Source organism: Ruditapes philippinarum, unplaced genomic scaffold (assembly GCF_026571515.1).
Source record: "Ruditapes philippinarum isolate M1 unplaced genomic scaffold, ASM2657151v2 ctg1844_1_1_1_1, whole genome shotgun sequence".
Taxonomy (NCBI): Eukaryota; Metazoa; Mollusca; class Bivalvia; order Venerida; family Veneridae; genus Ruditapes; species Ruditapes philippinarum.
In genome coordinates this window covers 3,726-16,891 of record NW_026867053.1, presented here as the reverse complement: position 1 = coordinate 16,891, position 13,166 = coordinate 3,726, and the positions used below count along the sequence as shown (strand labels likewise).

The 13,166-nt window shown below is 35.1% G+C and overlaps 1 protein-coding gene across 1 annotated transcript in view; it reads left to right on the top strand.

The window, feature by feature from the left end:
• LOC132734650 (uncharacterized) overlaps positions 1-12,656 on the top strand; it is a 39,294-nt gene extending 26,638 nt beyond the window's left edge. Inside the window, exons 4-6 of the mRNA XM_060721437.1 lie at positions 3,479-3,525; positions 3,976-4,299; positions 12,234-12,656. Of these exons, the coding sequence (XP_060577420.1) occupies positions 3,479-3,525; positions 3,976-4,299; positions 12,234-12,386 (524 nt within the window). The 3' untranslated portion in view covers positions 12,387-12,656. The remainder of the gene's footprint in view (positions 1-3,478; positions 3,526-3,975; positions 4,300-12,233) is intronic.
• Positions 12,657-13,166: the final 510 nt, after the last annotated feature.

The following is a 13,166-nucleotide window of genomic DNA, read 5'->3' as shown; positions in this document are numbered from 1 at the left end:
TACATGCATACATGCCAAAATATAATTTGATGCTTTTTAGCTCACCTGTCACAAAGTGACAGGGTGAGCTTTTGTGATCGCTTCTCATCCGGCGTCCGTCCGTCATCCGTCCGTCCGGCTGTCCTTCCGTCTGACATTTTTGTCCGGTGCATATCTCAAAAAGTATTTGAGGTATAAACTTGAAACTTCATAGGTGGATAGATCTTATTGAGGAGGAGTGCAGTGCACAATAATGATAACTCTACCCTGTATAATTTTTGAGCTATTGCCCTTTGTTATTTTTCAAAATTTTTGTCCAGAGTATAACTCAAAAAGCCTTTGAGATATCAACATGAAACTTCATAGGTGGATAGATCTCACTCAGGAGGTGTGCAGTGCACAAGAATGATAGCTCTACCTTTCATTATTTTTGAGTTATTGCCCTTTGTTATTTTTCATACTTAATTTTTCACCTGAGTGGAGCATAAGTCAAAAAGTGTTTGAGATGTCAACATGAAACATCAAAGGTGGATAGATCTTATTGAGGAGTGCTGTGCACAAGAATGATAACTCTTCCCTATATAATTTTTGAGTTATTGCCCTTTGTTCTTTTTCATAATATTTTGTCTGGAGGTTACTTCAAAAAGTGTAAGAGGTATCAACTTGAAATTTCATAGGTAAAGGGATCTCATTGAAGAGGAGTGCAGCGCACAAGAATGATAATCTACCCTGCATTATTTTTCAGTTATTACCCTTTGTTATTTTTCATGCTTAATTTTTGTCAAGATCATAACTCAAAAAGCCTTCGAAATATCAATATGAAACTTCATAGGTGGATATATCTAACTCAGGAGGTGTGCAGTGCACAAGAGTGATAAATCTACCCTTCATATTTTTTTTAGTTATTGCCCTTTGTTATTTTTCCTACTTATTTTTTACCTGAGTGGAGCATAACTAAAAATGTGTTTGAGATGTCAACATGAAACTTCATAGTATTACATTGATTTATCTTATTGAGGAGGAATCTGTTCTCTTTTGTGTCACACATAGCTCAAAAAGTGTTTAACCTACAGTCATGAAACTTTACAGGAATGTTGATCAGCATATGTAGTTGTGTACCTGGGTATTTTCATGTAGATTTATTTAGTATTTTTAGAGTTATTGCCCTTGCTTAGTAAATATTTGCAATTTTCAACTTGTGTTGCACTTAACTAAAAAAGAATTTGACCAAGAGTCAAGAAACTTTACAGGAAAGTTGATCAGCATGTGTAGTTGTGCACCTGGGTATTTTGATGTGGATTTATCTAGTATTTTTTAAGTTATTGCCCTTGGCTTAGCAAAAATTTGCAATTTTCAACTTGTGTCGCACGTAACTCAAAAAATATTTGACCTAGAGTCATGAATCCGTACAGGAATGTTGCTCAGCATTTGAAGTCTGAGGTTTTGCTTGTGGATTTATTCTGTTTTGTTAGAGTAATTGCCCTTGACTAAGTAAAAATTTGCAATTTTAAACTTGTGTCCCATGTAGCTCAAAAAGTATTTAACCTAGGGTCATGAAACTTTACAGGAATGTTGCTCAGCATGTGTAGTTCTGCACCTGGGTATGTTCATGTGGATATAATTAGAATTTGCAGAGTTATAGTTCTTGATTTAGTAAAATTTGCAATGTTCAACTTGTGTCACACGTAGCTCTAAAACTATTTGACATAGGGTCATGAAACTTCATGGGAATGTTGATCAGCATGTGAAGTTGTGCACCTGGGGTTTCGCTTGTGAATTTATGTTTTGTCAGAGTTACTGCCCTCGACTCGATTTGCAATTTTCAGTTTATGCTTTGTGTAGATCAAAATGTATTTAACCTGGAGTCATGAAACTTAATAGGAAAGTTGGTCATCATGTGTAGTTGTGCACCATAGGTTTCGCTTGTGGATTTATCCAGATTTTGTAGAGTTATTGCTCTTGACTTTGTAAAACTGTTTCATTATGTTGTGTTATTTGTTCCTTGAGTGTTTGAATTAGAATCAACCAACTTAACAGGAATAATGATCAACATCATTGTGAATCTATGCACATGGGACTTTGCTTGTGGATTTTTTTTTCAGTTTTGTTAGAGTTATTGCCCTAGACTTACAGTAGTATAAATTTGCAATTTTCAACTTGTTCATGCATAGCTCAAAAAGTATTTAACCTGTAGGCCTGAAAGTTTACAAGAATGTTGGTCAGCATGTGTACTTATGCACCTTGGGGTTCCCTTGTTGATTTATTCAGTATTTGTAAAAGTCTTGCCCTTTACATAGCAAAAGATTTTTAGTTTTCAATTTGTGGCACATGTAGCCCAAAACATATTTGACCTAGTGTCATAAGATTGACAAAACGGTGGAGTTTGGGGGCACCCATGTCATATGGACACATTTCTAGTTCCATTATTGAACACTTCCAAGTTCCATATACCCATTAATTTTATGGCAAGTTTCTATAACAAAATTACCAATAATGTGAGTCAAGGGCATATGTGTTGTTTGACATTTCTTGTTTATTGAGGGATTGAAACACAAATGGTCTTTATCATAACTACAGGTGTGAAACATTTTATTTAGGTTAAGGCAAGGTCAAGGTCATAAAGATGATAAAATAGAAATTTTGTCCAGAGCATATATCCTCCATGCATAGTGGGATTTTAATGAAACTTCATAGAAATGTTCACCACTATGAGAAGCAGTGTCACATGCATGAACCAGGTCTCTTGGTTAAAGGTTAAGGTCACACTTAGAGGTCATTGAAAAATGCTTGTTACAGAGCTGAACTTTTACATTCATCAGGAGATTTTAATGTAATTTGGCACAAATGTTTACCATTGTGAGATTCATTGTGCACATAATCAAGGTCCCTGCTACCAAAGTCAAGGTCACATAGAGAGGTCAAAGTTTGTGAACGGGGACCATTTAGTCATCATTTATTGATGGATTATAACACAAATGATAAATATCATGACTACAAGTGTGACACATGTAATTTAGGTTAATATTTGCATGGTCAAGGTCACTAGGGATGATAAAATATCCAGATATTTTCTGGATATTGCCCAGAGCATATCTCCTATATGCATATCTATAATGCCCACATCTCTGTCAAAAGCTTTTGTGATTGGCATATTTTGCGACAATGTTGCCCTTGTTATAGATTGTTAAAAACCATTTAGAAAAAGTAATACAAGTAAAGCGTTGCCCCAATCCGGTGGTGGCTCTTGTTTGAAAATACAGTTATGTTGATGCTAATGCACATATTTGGCAAATAATGCTAATTTATTGTTTTTCTTTTAATTTCATCCAATTTCTAAATTATCTTTTAAAATGGGCCACATTAAAGATTTTTGGATGACAATGACAACACAGTCATCATAATAGCTCCACTTCTTTGAAACAGTCAAGCTAAAAATCTAAAAGTTTAAAAGGTGAATTTTACAACAGTACCATTATGAGAAACTTACTTAAAATTTCAGCGAGAATGGAAGATTCTGGTATTGACTCAACAAGTCATTTAGACAAGGTAATACAAACATGATTACTTATGTAGGAAAATTGGAAAGTTTATTTTAATTTATGAATGTATAGTAGGAATATTTTTAAGGTTAGACTTCGGATTTTTTAAATGAGATTTATTATCAGTATTTTACTAAGCACGTAAATGTGTTAGGTTGTGCATATTTTAATAAGTTCCATGGTTAATGACAGTTTTGTCCTGCAACCTGCTTGAACTCATACTCAATACTCATTTGTCTTTGCCTAGTATTGAGCTAGGCCAACCTGCATGTCCATGCAGTCTAACAGGCACAGTTAGCTGTTTCAATTTTGGGATTTTGATACCGAGATCTCAAAACCTTTAGACAGATTTTCCAAATAATAGCAGGCAAATCCATTTTTACAAATTCAGCAGGTTAATGGTTAATCTAGGATAATTAATGAACAAACTTTGCATGAAAGATTGATACATTTACAGGAATTATTCCTGCCAGTTGAAATTTCTGGAGATACATCACATGGTGATAAGGCTCACTCTGCTGGTGCAAACCTGCATCCAATAATTTTCACAACACAGGAACAGAGCTCTTGCATAGCATCAACAGTTTCAGACATAACTGGTAGTTCTGATACATCTTCCATTGCAAATCAAGTAGATACAGCTAGTACGAAGCACGCTGCTGACTCCAGTATTGGGCCTGAAGAGTTAGAATCTGCATGGGTGACTTTGCAAACTGCTTTAGGCAAGAAGTCTGGAGCAAAACCAGTGGTGGACATGGTGAACAAACTGTTGGAAACCGTGGTATCTATCAATTTATCATTTAGGCATATTACAGATTTCATGATTATATTACTGCACATCTGAACTCCATACTGTGCTATATCTCATCACTTCCTAAAAAAATTAACACTATAAAGGACAAAAATTGCTGCAGGTACACAATGGCTAAATTTATTTAAATGCTCACTTATTGTTGAGCTCGCTTGTGGAGAGCTCAACATAGTTGTCACAATGGCATCTTGGTGTATGTCCGTCAGGATTATGCCTGTCCAGGTTGTAAATTTATAATTAATGAGATGGCATGTTGTGCGCAAGAACTGTGTAGCTTGGTCAAGGTCATACTTTAAGGTCAAATTCAAAACAAATTGTAACAAACAGCTTGTCCGTACCATAACTCTATCACTAGCTGGTGGAATTTCAAATAACCTGGCATGAGATGGCATGTCCCAAGCAGAATTGTGTGGTTTGGTCAAAGGTCAAGGTCTTACTACCGTCCAGATTATGCTTGTTCGGGTCGTTACTCTTGTCATTTGTACGCAGAATTTCAAATAACTTAGCACAAATGTTCATATTAATGAGACAGCATGACCTAAAACTAAGTGGCTTGGTCAAAGGTCAAGGTCTTACTTTAAGGTCAAATGCAAGAAAATGGATTCAAACAGAGTGTCCGCACTAGAACTCTATCACTAGCTGGTGGAATTTCAAATAACCTGACACAAATGTTCAACATTCTATCACTCCACGTGATTTTGTTACTATAGACAAAGAAGGAAAAAAACTGGTGTTAAACTGCCAATAAACACTGGTTAGGGACTACTTGTATATGCGGCTTTTATGTTTTCACCCTCGATTATATAGTTTACAAAGCCTTTTAAAGCAACAATAAAAAGCATTTTCATTTATTATCCCCCGCCCATGGAATCGGGAGGGGGATATAGTTTTGGCGTTGTCCGTCCGTCCGCACTCACAGGAGAGAAATTATGTGGCTAGAGGGACAATAGGTAATTGTTCTTTCTCTTTGATGTCATTCATTCCGTAATGCTTTTATGTGGCTATTTTCTTTTGTGTGGCTAAAAAGAACAATAGAGAGAACAATAGAGTAGCCACATTATTACTCTCCTGTTAGAACGTTCGTCCTTCCGTCTGTCCGTCCATCCGTCCGTCCGAATTTCGTTTCCGGAGTAGTTCTCTGCAACTAATGTCTGGAATTCAACGAAACTTTATGGGAATGTTGATCAGCATGTGAAGTTGTGCACCTGGGTATTTTCGTCTGGATATTTTTAGTATTTTTAGAGTTATTGCCCTTGACTTAGTAAAATTTTGTAATTTTCAACTTGTGTCGCATGTAACTCAAAAAGTATTTGACCTAGAGTCATGAAACTTTACAGGAATGTTGATCAGTATGTGTAGTTGTGCACCTGGGTATTTTCGTCTGGATATTTTTAGTATTTTTAGAGTTATTGCCCTTGACTTAGTAAAATTTTGTAATTTTCAACTTGTGTTGCATGTAACTCAAAAAGTATTTGACCTAGAGTCATGAAACTTTACAGGAATGTTGATCGCCGATGGAATCGGGAGGGGGATATAGTTTTGGCGTTGTCCGTCCGTCCATCCGTCCGTCCGAATTTCGTTTCCGGAGTAGTTCTCTGCAACTAATTGCTGGAATTCAACGAAACTTTATGGGAATGTTGATCAGCATGTGTAGTTGTGCACCTGGGTATTTTCGTCTGGATATTTTTAGTATTTTGAGAGTTATTGCCCTTGACTTAGTAAAATTTTGTAATTTTCAACTTGTGTCGCATGTAACTCAAGAAGTATTTGACCTAGAGTCATGAAACTTTACAGGAATGTTGATCAGTATGTGTGCCGATGGAATCGGGAGGGGGATATAGTTTTGGCGTTGTCCGTCCGTCCGTCCGTCCGTCCATCCGTCCGTCCGAATTTCGTTTCCGGAGTAGTTCTCTGCAACTAATGGCTGGAATTCAACGAAACTTTATGGGAATGTTGATCAGCATGTGAAGTTGTGCACCTGGGTATTTTCGTCTGGATATTTTTAGTATTTTTAGAGTTATTGCCCTTGACTTAGTAAAATTTTGTAATTTTCAACTTGTGTCGCATGTAACTCAAAAAGTATTTGACCTAGAGTCATGAAACTTTACAGGAATGTTGATCAGTATGTGTAGTTGTGCACCTGGGTATTTTCGTCTGGATATTTTTAGTATTTTTAGAGTTATTGCCCTTGACTTAGTAAAATTTTGTAATTTTCAACTTGTGTCGCATGTAATTCAAAAAGTATTTGACCTAGAGTCATGAAACTTTACAGGAATGTTGATCAGTATGTGTAGTTGTGCACCTGGGTATTTTCGTCTCGATATTTTTAGTATTTTTAGAGTAATTGCCCTTGACTTAGTAAATTTTGCAATTTTCAACTTGTGTTGCATGTAACTCAAAAAGTGTTTGGCCTAGAGTCATAATACTTTACAGGAATGTTGATCAGCATGTGTAGTTGTGCACCTGGGTATTTTCGTCTGGATTTATTTAGTATTTTTAGAGTTATTGCCCTTGACTTAGAAAATGTTTGCAATTTTCAACATGTGTCGCATGTAACTCAAAAAGGATTTGACATAGAGTCATTAAACCTTATTGGAAAGTTGCTCATCATATTTAGTTTGTTCCTGGGGTTTCGCTTGTGGATTTATCCAGTATTTGTAGAGTTATTTCCCTTGACTTAGTAAAAACTGTTTCATTATGTTGTTATTTGATGCTTGAGTGCTTGAGTTAGAATCGAGCAACTTTACAGGAATAATGATCAACATCACTAAATTACAGGAATAATGATTCACCTCACTGTGAAGCTATGAACCTGGGACTTTGCATGTGGATTTTTTTCAGTTTTGTTAGAGTTATTGCCCTTGAATTACATTAGTATAAATTTGCAATTTTCAACTTGGGGTTTGCTTGGGGATTTATTCAGTATTTGTAAAGTTCTTGCCCTTTACTTAGTAAAAAGATTTTTAGTTTTCAAAAAATATTTGACCTAGAGTCATAAGAATGACTGAACATTGGCGCGGTGGGGGCACCCGTGTCCTATGGACACATTTCTAGTTTTTATTAAAGAAGAATTAAAATGATTTGTTACAATAACATTTAAAAATATTTGAAAATTGTGAGATCCCTTCTTGATGCCTTGAAAATGGCAATGAAGTCTGGAGATTAAGATGTTTTTACATCTAGGTGAGCTATTGTGATCCCCCACCGTCTGTCGTCGTGCGTCGTCAGCAATTTCTTTAAACAACATCTTCTCAGAAACAAATGACTGCACAGCAACCAAACTTTACATGAATGATCCTTGGGTGGTCCCCTGCCAATGTTGTTCATATGGTTCCGGTATGTTGCATAAGTACGGCACGGGGCCAGAAAAGGAGTTTCAAAAATGCAAAATTAAAAAATCTTGTCTGAAAGTACAAGGCCTAGAGCTTTGATATTTGGTATATGATATAACCTATAGGTCCTCTACCAAAATTGTTCAAATTTTAGCCCTGGGGTCAAAATTGGCCCCACTCCAGGGGGTCATAGATTTTCCTTATATGTATATAGTGAAAACTTAAAAATTCTTCTTGTTTGAAGGTACAAGGCTTCAAGTTCAAAGAATATTACAGTTTATGCCATGATTAATATACAGGGTTCGACACTAACTGTTTTTACAAGGGATCCCATAGGAATCCCTAAGATTTAATTCAGGGATTCCTCCTAAATGTCAGGGATTCCTCAGATCAAAATAGTAAAATATGAAGGCGAAGAATAACAAGGGAGTGCAGCAATCCCAATTCAAATTCTTTTTTTTAAGACCACATACAGGATATATATTTCCTTGTTTCAGATGCAGAAAATGTAGTTTAAAAGCCCTCTGGAAATATTGCTGTTTAAAGTTTTAAAAGTGTTTCAAAGTGTTTACTAGTAGTAGTATATATATATATAATTGGACCGCTAAGATAAATTAATACATTTTTACATGCACGGAAACAGAATAATATTAAGCTCACTGAACAAGAGCTCGATTTGAAAATATAAATTTTGCTAAATCCTGTTTGATAATTGTGAACCAGTTTCTGTAAATGAAGGTATAATGCAAGTGACTGGGCAATGGGACTTAGGGTTTGAACTTTTGAAGTTAAGTATGAACTGGGGAAACATTTTCCCAGATAGCCTAGGGTTCACTGAAATAGAGCCCACTTATGATCTGTAGATCTTTTAAAAAATTACAGATAATGATTAGGCTCCATATTCCAGTAAGTTCCTGGTATGGATTACTACTATCGTGTCATTTAAAAGAAATGTTTAATTATGATCACTTTAAAAAAATAAGTGATTTTCAGCTTACTGTACACTTTTTTTGTTTAAAAGGAAATATCCCATAGAATTGTTGTAAAATTAAATATTTTGTTACGTTTTGTATGCATTACAAGTAGGGTAGATCTACCTTCAAATGATTTCATTTTTAAAAATAAAAAGTTGCTCCAAGTCCATGACAGGATGTGTAATATCCAAATTTATTGTTTCCAATTTTTACACTGAAATGTCCGATTCTTTTCTTCTCTGTGTGTATTGATTTTTTTTAAGTTTTGACATCTGTCACATCAAAAGGCACTCACCGCATACAGCAGTCATCTTAGACTACAGTAGTTCAGAACACTGATTGGCTGAAAGAACTGTCAGATGAAATATACGTCATTTGGTGTATGTTTCACCTAAGGATTTTCTATTTTTTGTTGGTAAATTATGCGTGACCTTGATTGACCTTAGAACACTTCAGACTTTAGTTAGACAAATTTTTTTAGCATTTTAAAGGCTGTAGAGTTTCAAAAAGGATTTTAAACTGAAAAGTATGGATTATTTGTATTCTGTTTATTAATCATACTTTTGCTGTTACTGCAGGGAGAAAAAAAATAATCAGTAATCTTTTTTTTTTTTCACTATCTTTTACGAAAATTTACAATGATCACAAATACCGAATTTTGGCACAAAATAAAACAACAAACACTTGTTGACTTTGTAGCTATCGCCGGCAACGCCGATCAGCACATATTTGAAGTACACACCGCTGGTGTAATAATTATACGATAATTGCATTTCTTTTTTTGAATTTTCACAACTTAATACTATGAAGTCAATGCATGATATAAAATTATTCAAGAATGTTTCTTCAGCCAAAATATTTTTCATTATATATCGCAAATGAGTTGATAGCAGTCAATGCACAAAGGAAAACTGGCGTACATGATACAAGGGCGTAGATTTTACCGGCGGGATTTTTCTTTTCTTTCTTGAACCTTGCAGTTGTGCCAGTCTTTTTTAACACTTTTCTTGAATATTAAGTGATTCAATGATATTAATTCAGACAATTAAAAAAATTTACACAGCAATTTTTCAAGGATCCCAACGGAATCCCCAGCTAGGAATCACAGAGATTCCTCCCGACTTTTTGGGATCCTCGGAATCCCGGGATCCCGTTAATGTCGAACCCTGATATATAAATAAAGCCTTATGTCTTCAGTTGTTGTGTTAATAATAACCAGTACTCGGTGGGGGATATAAATTCAACGAATTTGCTTGTATTTTCAGTTCTTATAATGTTTTCTTTTCATACAATACCGAAATAATATCTCACATACACTAACGCCACATATTTGATCCATATCAGTTAATAGATATTTTGACAAAACAGCGCCAATCTGTAAGCAGCATAATGACGTCATTGTAAGTCATAAACAAACTGATGTTATTTCATACATATAAGTATGATAAATGGGGCACTGATGTAAATACAATACGACGTAAGTTTTTATTGTTGAAAACTTGATAAAATAATGTTTTTTTAGCTCGACTATTCGATAAGAATAAGTAGAGCTATTGCAATCACCCGAGCGTCGCCGTCCGCGTCGGCGTCGGTGTAACCACTTATGTTAAAGTTTTTGTAATAGTTCAAATATTTTCAAAGTCCATTGACATATGGCTTTGAAACTTTGCACACTTGTTCACCATCATGACCCCAACCTGTAGACAGGAGGAGGTAACTCTATCAAGCATTTTGACAGAATTATGCCCCTTTTTCGACTTAGAATTTACGTTAAAGTTTTTGTAATAGTTCAAATATTTTCAAAGTCCATTGACATATGGCTTTGAAACTTTGCACACTTGTTCAACATCATGACCCGCAACCTGTAAACAGGAGGAGGTAACTCTATCAAGCATTTTGACAGAATTATGCCCCTTTTTTCGACTTAGAATTTAGGTTAAAGTTTTTGTAATAGTTCAAATATTTTCAAAGTCCATAGACATATGGCTTTGAAACTTTGCACACTTGTTCACCATCATGACCCAAACATGTAGACAGGAGGAGGTTACTCTATCAAGCATTTTGACAGAATTATGCCTCTTTTTCTACTTAGAATTTACGTTAAAGTTTTTGTAATAGTTCAAATATTTTCAAAGTCCATTGACATATGGCTTTGAAACTTTGCACACTTGTTCAACATCATGACCCCAACCTGTAAACAGGAGGAGGTAACTCTATCAAGCATTTTGACAGAATTATGCCCCTTTTTCGACTTAGAATTTACGTTAAAGTTTTTGTAATAGTTCAAATATTTTCAAAGTCCATTGACATATGGCTTTGAAACTTTGCACACTTGTTCACCATCATGACCCCGACCTGTAAACAGGAGGAGGTAACAAGCATTTTTTTTACTATCAAGCACTAAGAATAGTCGAGCGTTGCTGTCCTACTGACAGCTCTTGTTTTATTATTTACTTTGTTTAATAATTTCTATATCTTTGCAACAGTAGGGTGCGAAAAATTGAACAGCGTTTTACGAAAATCAGCACCCGAAGTTATTTCAGCTTGAAAAAATATTAGTGATCTTCCTTATTTTATCGTGATAGAATCGAAATAACATCGGCCTGAGAGGTGTATATCGGCTATTTAACACCGGTTTTGTCGTTTTGATGCGAAAAAATTAACCACTCAGGCCTACGGCCTTTATGGTCAATTCCTACGCATCAAAACTCAAAAACCGGTGTTGAAGAGCCAATATACACCTCTCAGGCCGATGTTAATTCTTAATCATAAGACAGGGTATTAATCACATTAAGTGATAGTTCTGGTTTGCATTAAAACATTTAACCTGTCAGACATCTGTTTATAGCAGAAACTTTGATATTTTGGCTACTACCTTCTTTCGTGGTGTGTTTACTATTGTGAAAAAAGTGTCTGCATGCACAATTGCTTGTTTACGTTTAAATCTGGGATACTTTGACTGATTGTCGAATGGTTAAAAGTCAGAAAGAAAATGTGCCGATAATGACACAGAATGGGTTAGCAATTCATACAAACACGCAGTCACCGGAAATAAATAAATTTCAGATACTCGAACAATAATTGCCGATTTAAAGGGGATGTAGCTTATAATAGAAGAAATAACTTAATAAAAAAGACATCCAATTATAGTAGATTTTGACTGCGTCACACAAAACGTGCTTTGCAAATTTCATTGCATTATTCGTGAAATTATTGTGTCAAAAACGCAAGAAACGCAGAGTAGCGGAAACACTGATTTATAACGAAACTGAAAATAATGTGACCTGACTTCTGAATGACATTGACAGTCAGTGTCAGATATGAAATTTGTATTATATTTTGTGCAAGAAAATAATGCTTTCTAAGAGTGTTATTTTCTTTAGTTTTCTCCCCCACATGAAGTGTTTTTCTTTAGAAATATAAAAAAGTAGAGTGTGTGTCAGGCTTGTAAGTGGCTCTTGTTAACTATCTTGTAATCTTGTAACAGTTTAATAAAACTAACATAGATGTTGGCTGATTTCATGATTGGGATGACATAAATAAATAACCTACTCATTGATAATTAAAAAAAAATTTATCCTGTGAAAATATTTTACAGAAGGAAGACAATTCGAGTGTTGATTACTGTTTGGTTGTATCAGACAAGAAGAGTGGTAAAAGTTCAGTTATAGGCTCTCCAGATATAGCTCTTAGAAGAAGTAAGTCATCTTTATATTCAATATACAGGCCCGTAGGAAGGGGAGGGGGCTAATGTTTTTGAAAGAGAAGGGAGGTCCCCCATGTTTTTAAAAGACTGCAATGGTAGTCTGGGGAACCTTATCATGTATCTAAATTTTATCTACAGATTAAATGGTGGCTTTTGGTGAATTCTCATGTGCAAATTTTAAAATAAATGCAAAAAAACCCCAACAAGTCGGGCCTCAAGTCAGATTAGCCTCAAGTTAAACCAGCCCCAAAATAAGACAAATCGACCTCTAAACATTTTTAAAATGTCAAATTGACCCCAAAATTAGTCAAATCGGCCTCAAAACAAGTCAAATCGGCCCTAAAATTACTTTTGTGAATCCTATTTTTGATTAAAGTTCCGCTAAAAAATTAAGTTAGCAATCAAAAATAAGTCATTATAAAATTGAAACAGCTTTGATGCTAGTATATAGTTTGTTGGTAACGGTAAAAATATCATCCCTAAGAAAATATTGTTACTCGAGGTGTTTGCCATGGGTTACAATGTTTTCACAAGGGATGATATTCACCTGTTACTTACAAAGCCATGTGTTGTTTATGTCATTGCCCAAAACAATAACTGTGATGATCTAAATCAAACTGAGACTGAATTGAGAAAAAAAATGGCAGCCATTTTTATTTAATTTCTGTAGAAAATATACCACACAGTGTTAAAAAAATACTGTTACCCTGTAACAGTACAAATTTCTAAGTCTTGTGGTACACTTGCATTAACCCTTTCCCCCATGAGCATATTGTGAAAAATGGCAGTTTTCACTGAAAAGCCTCCTGTTACAAGTTCCAGGGT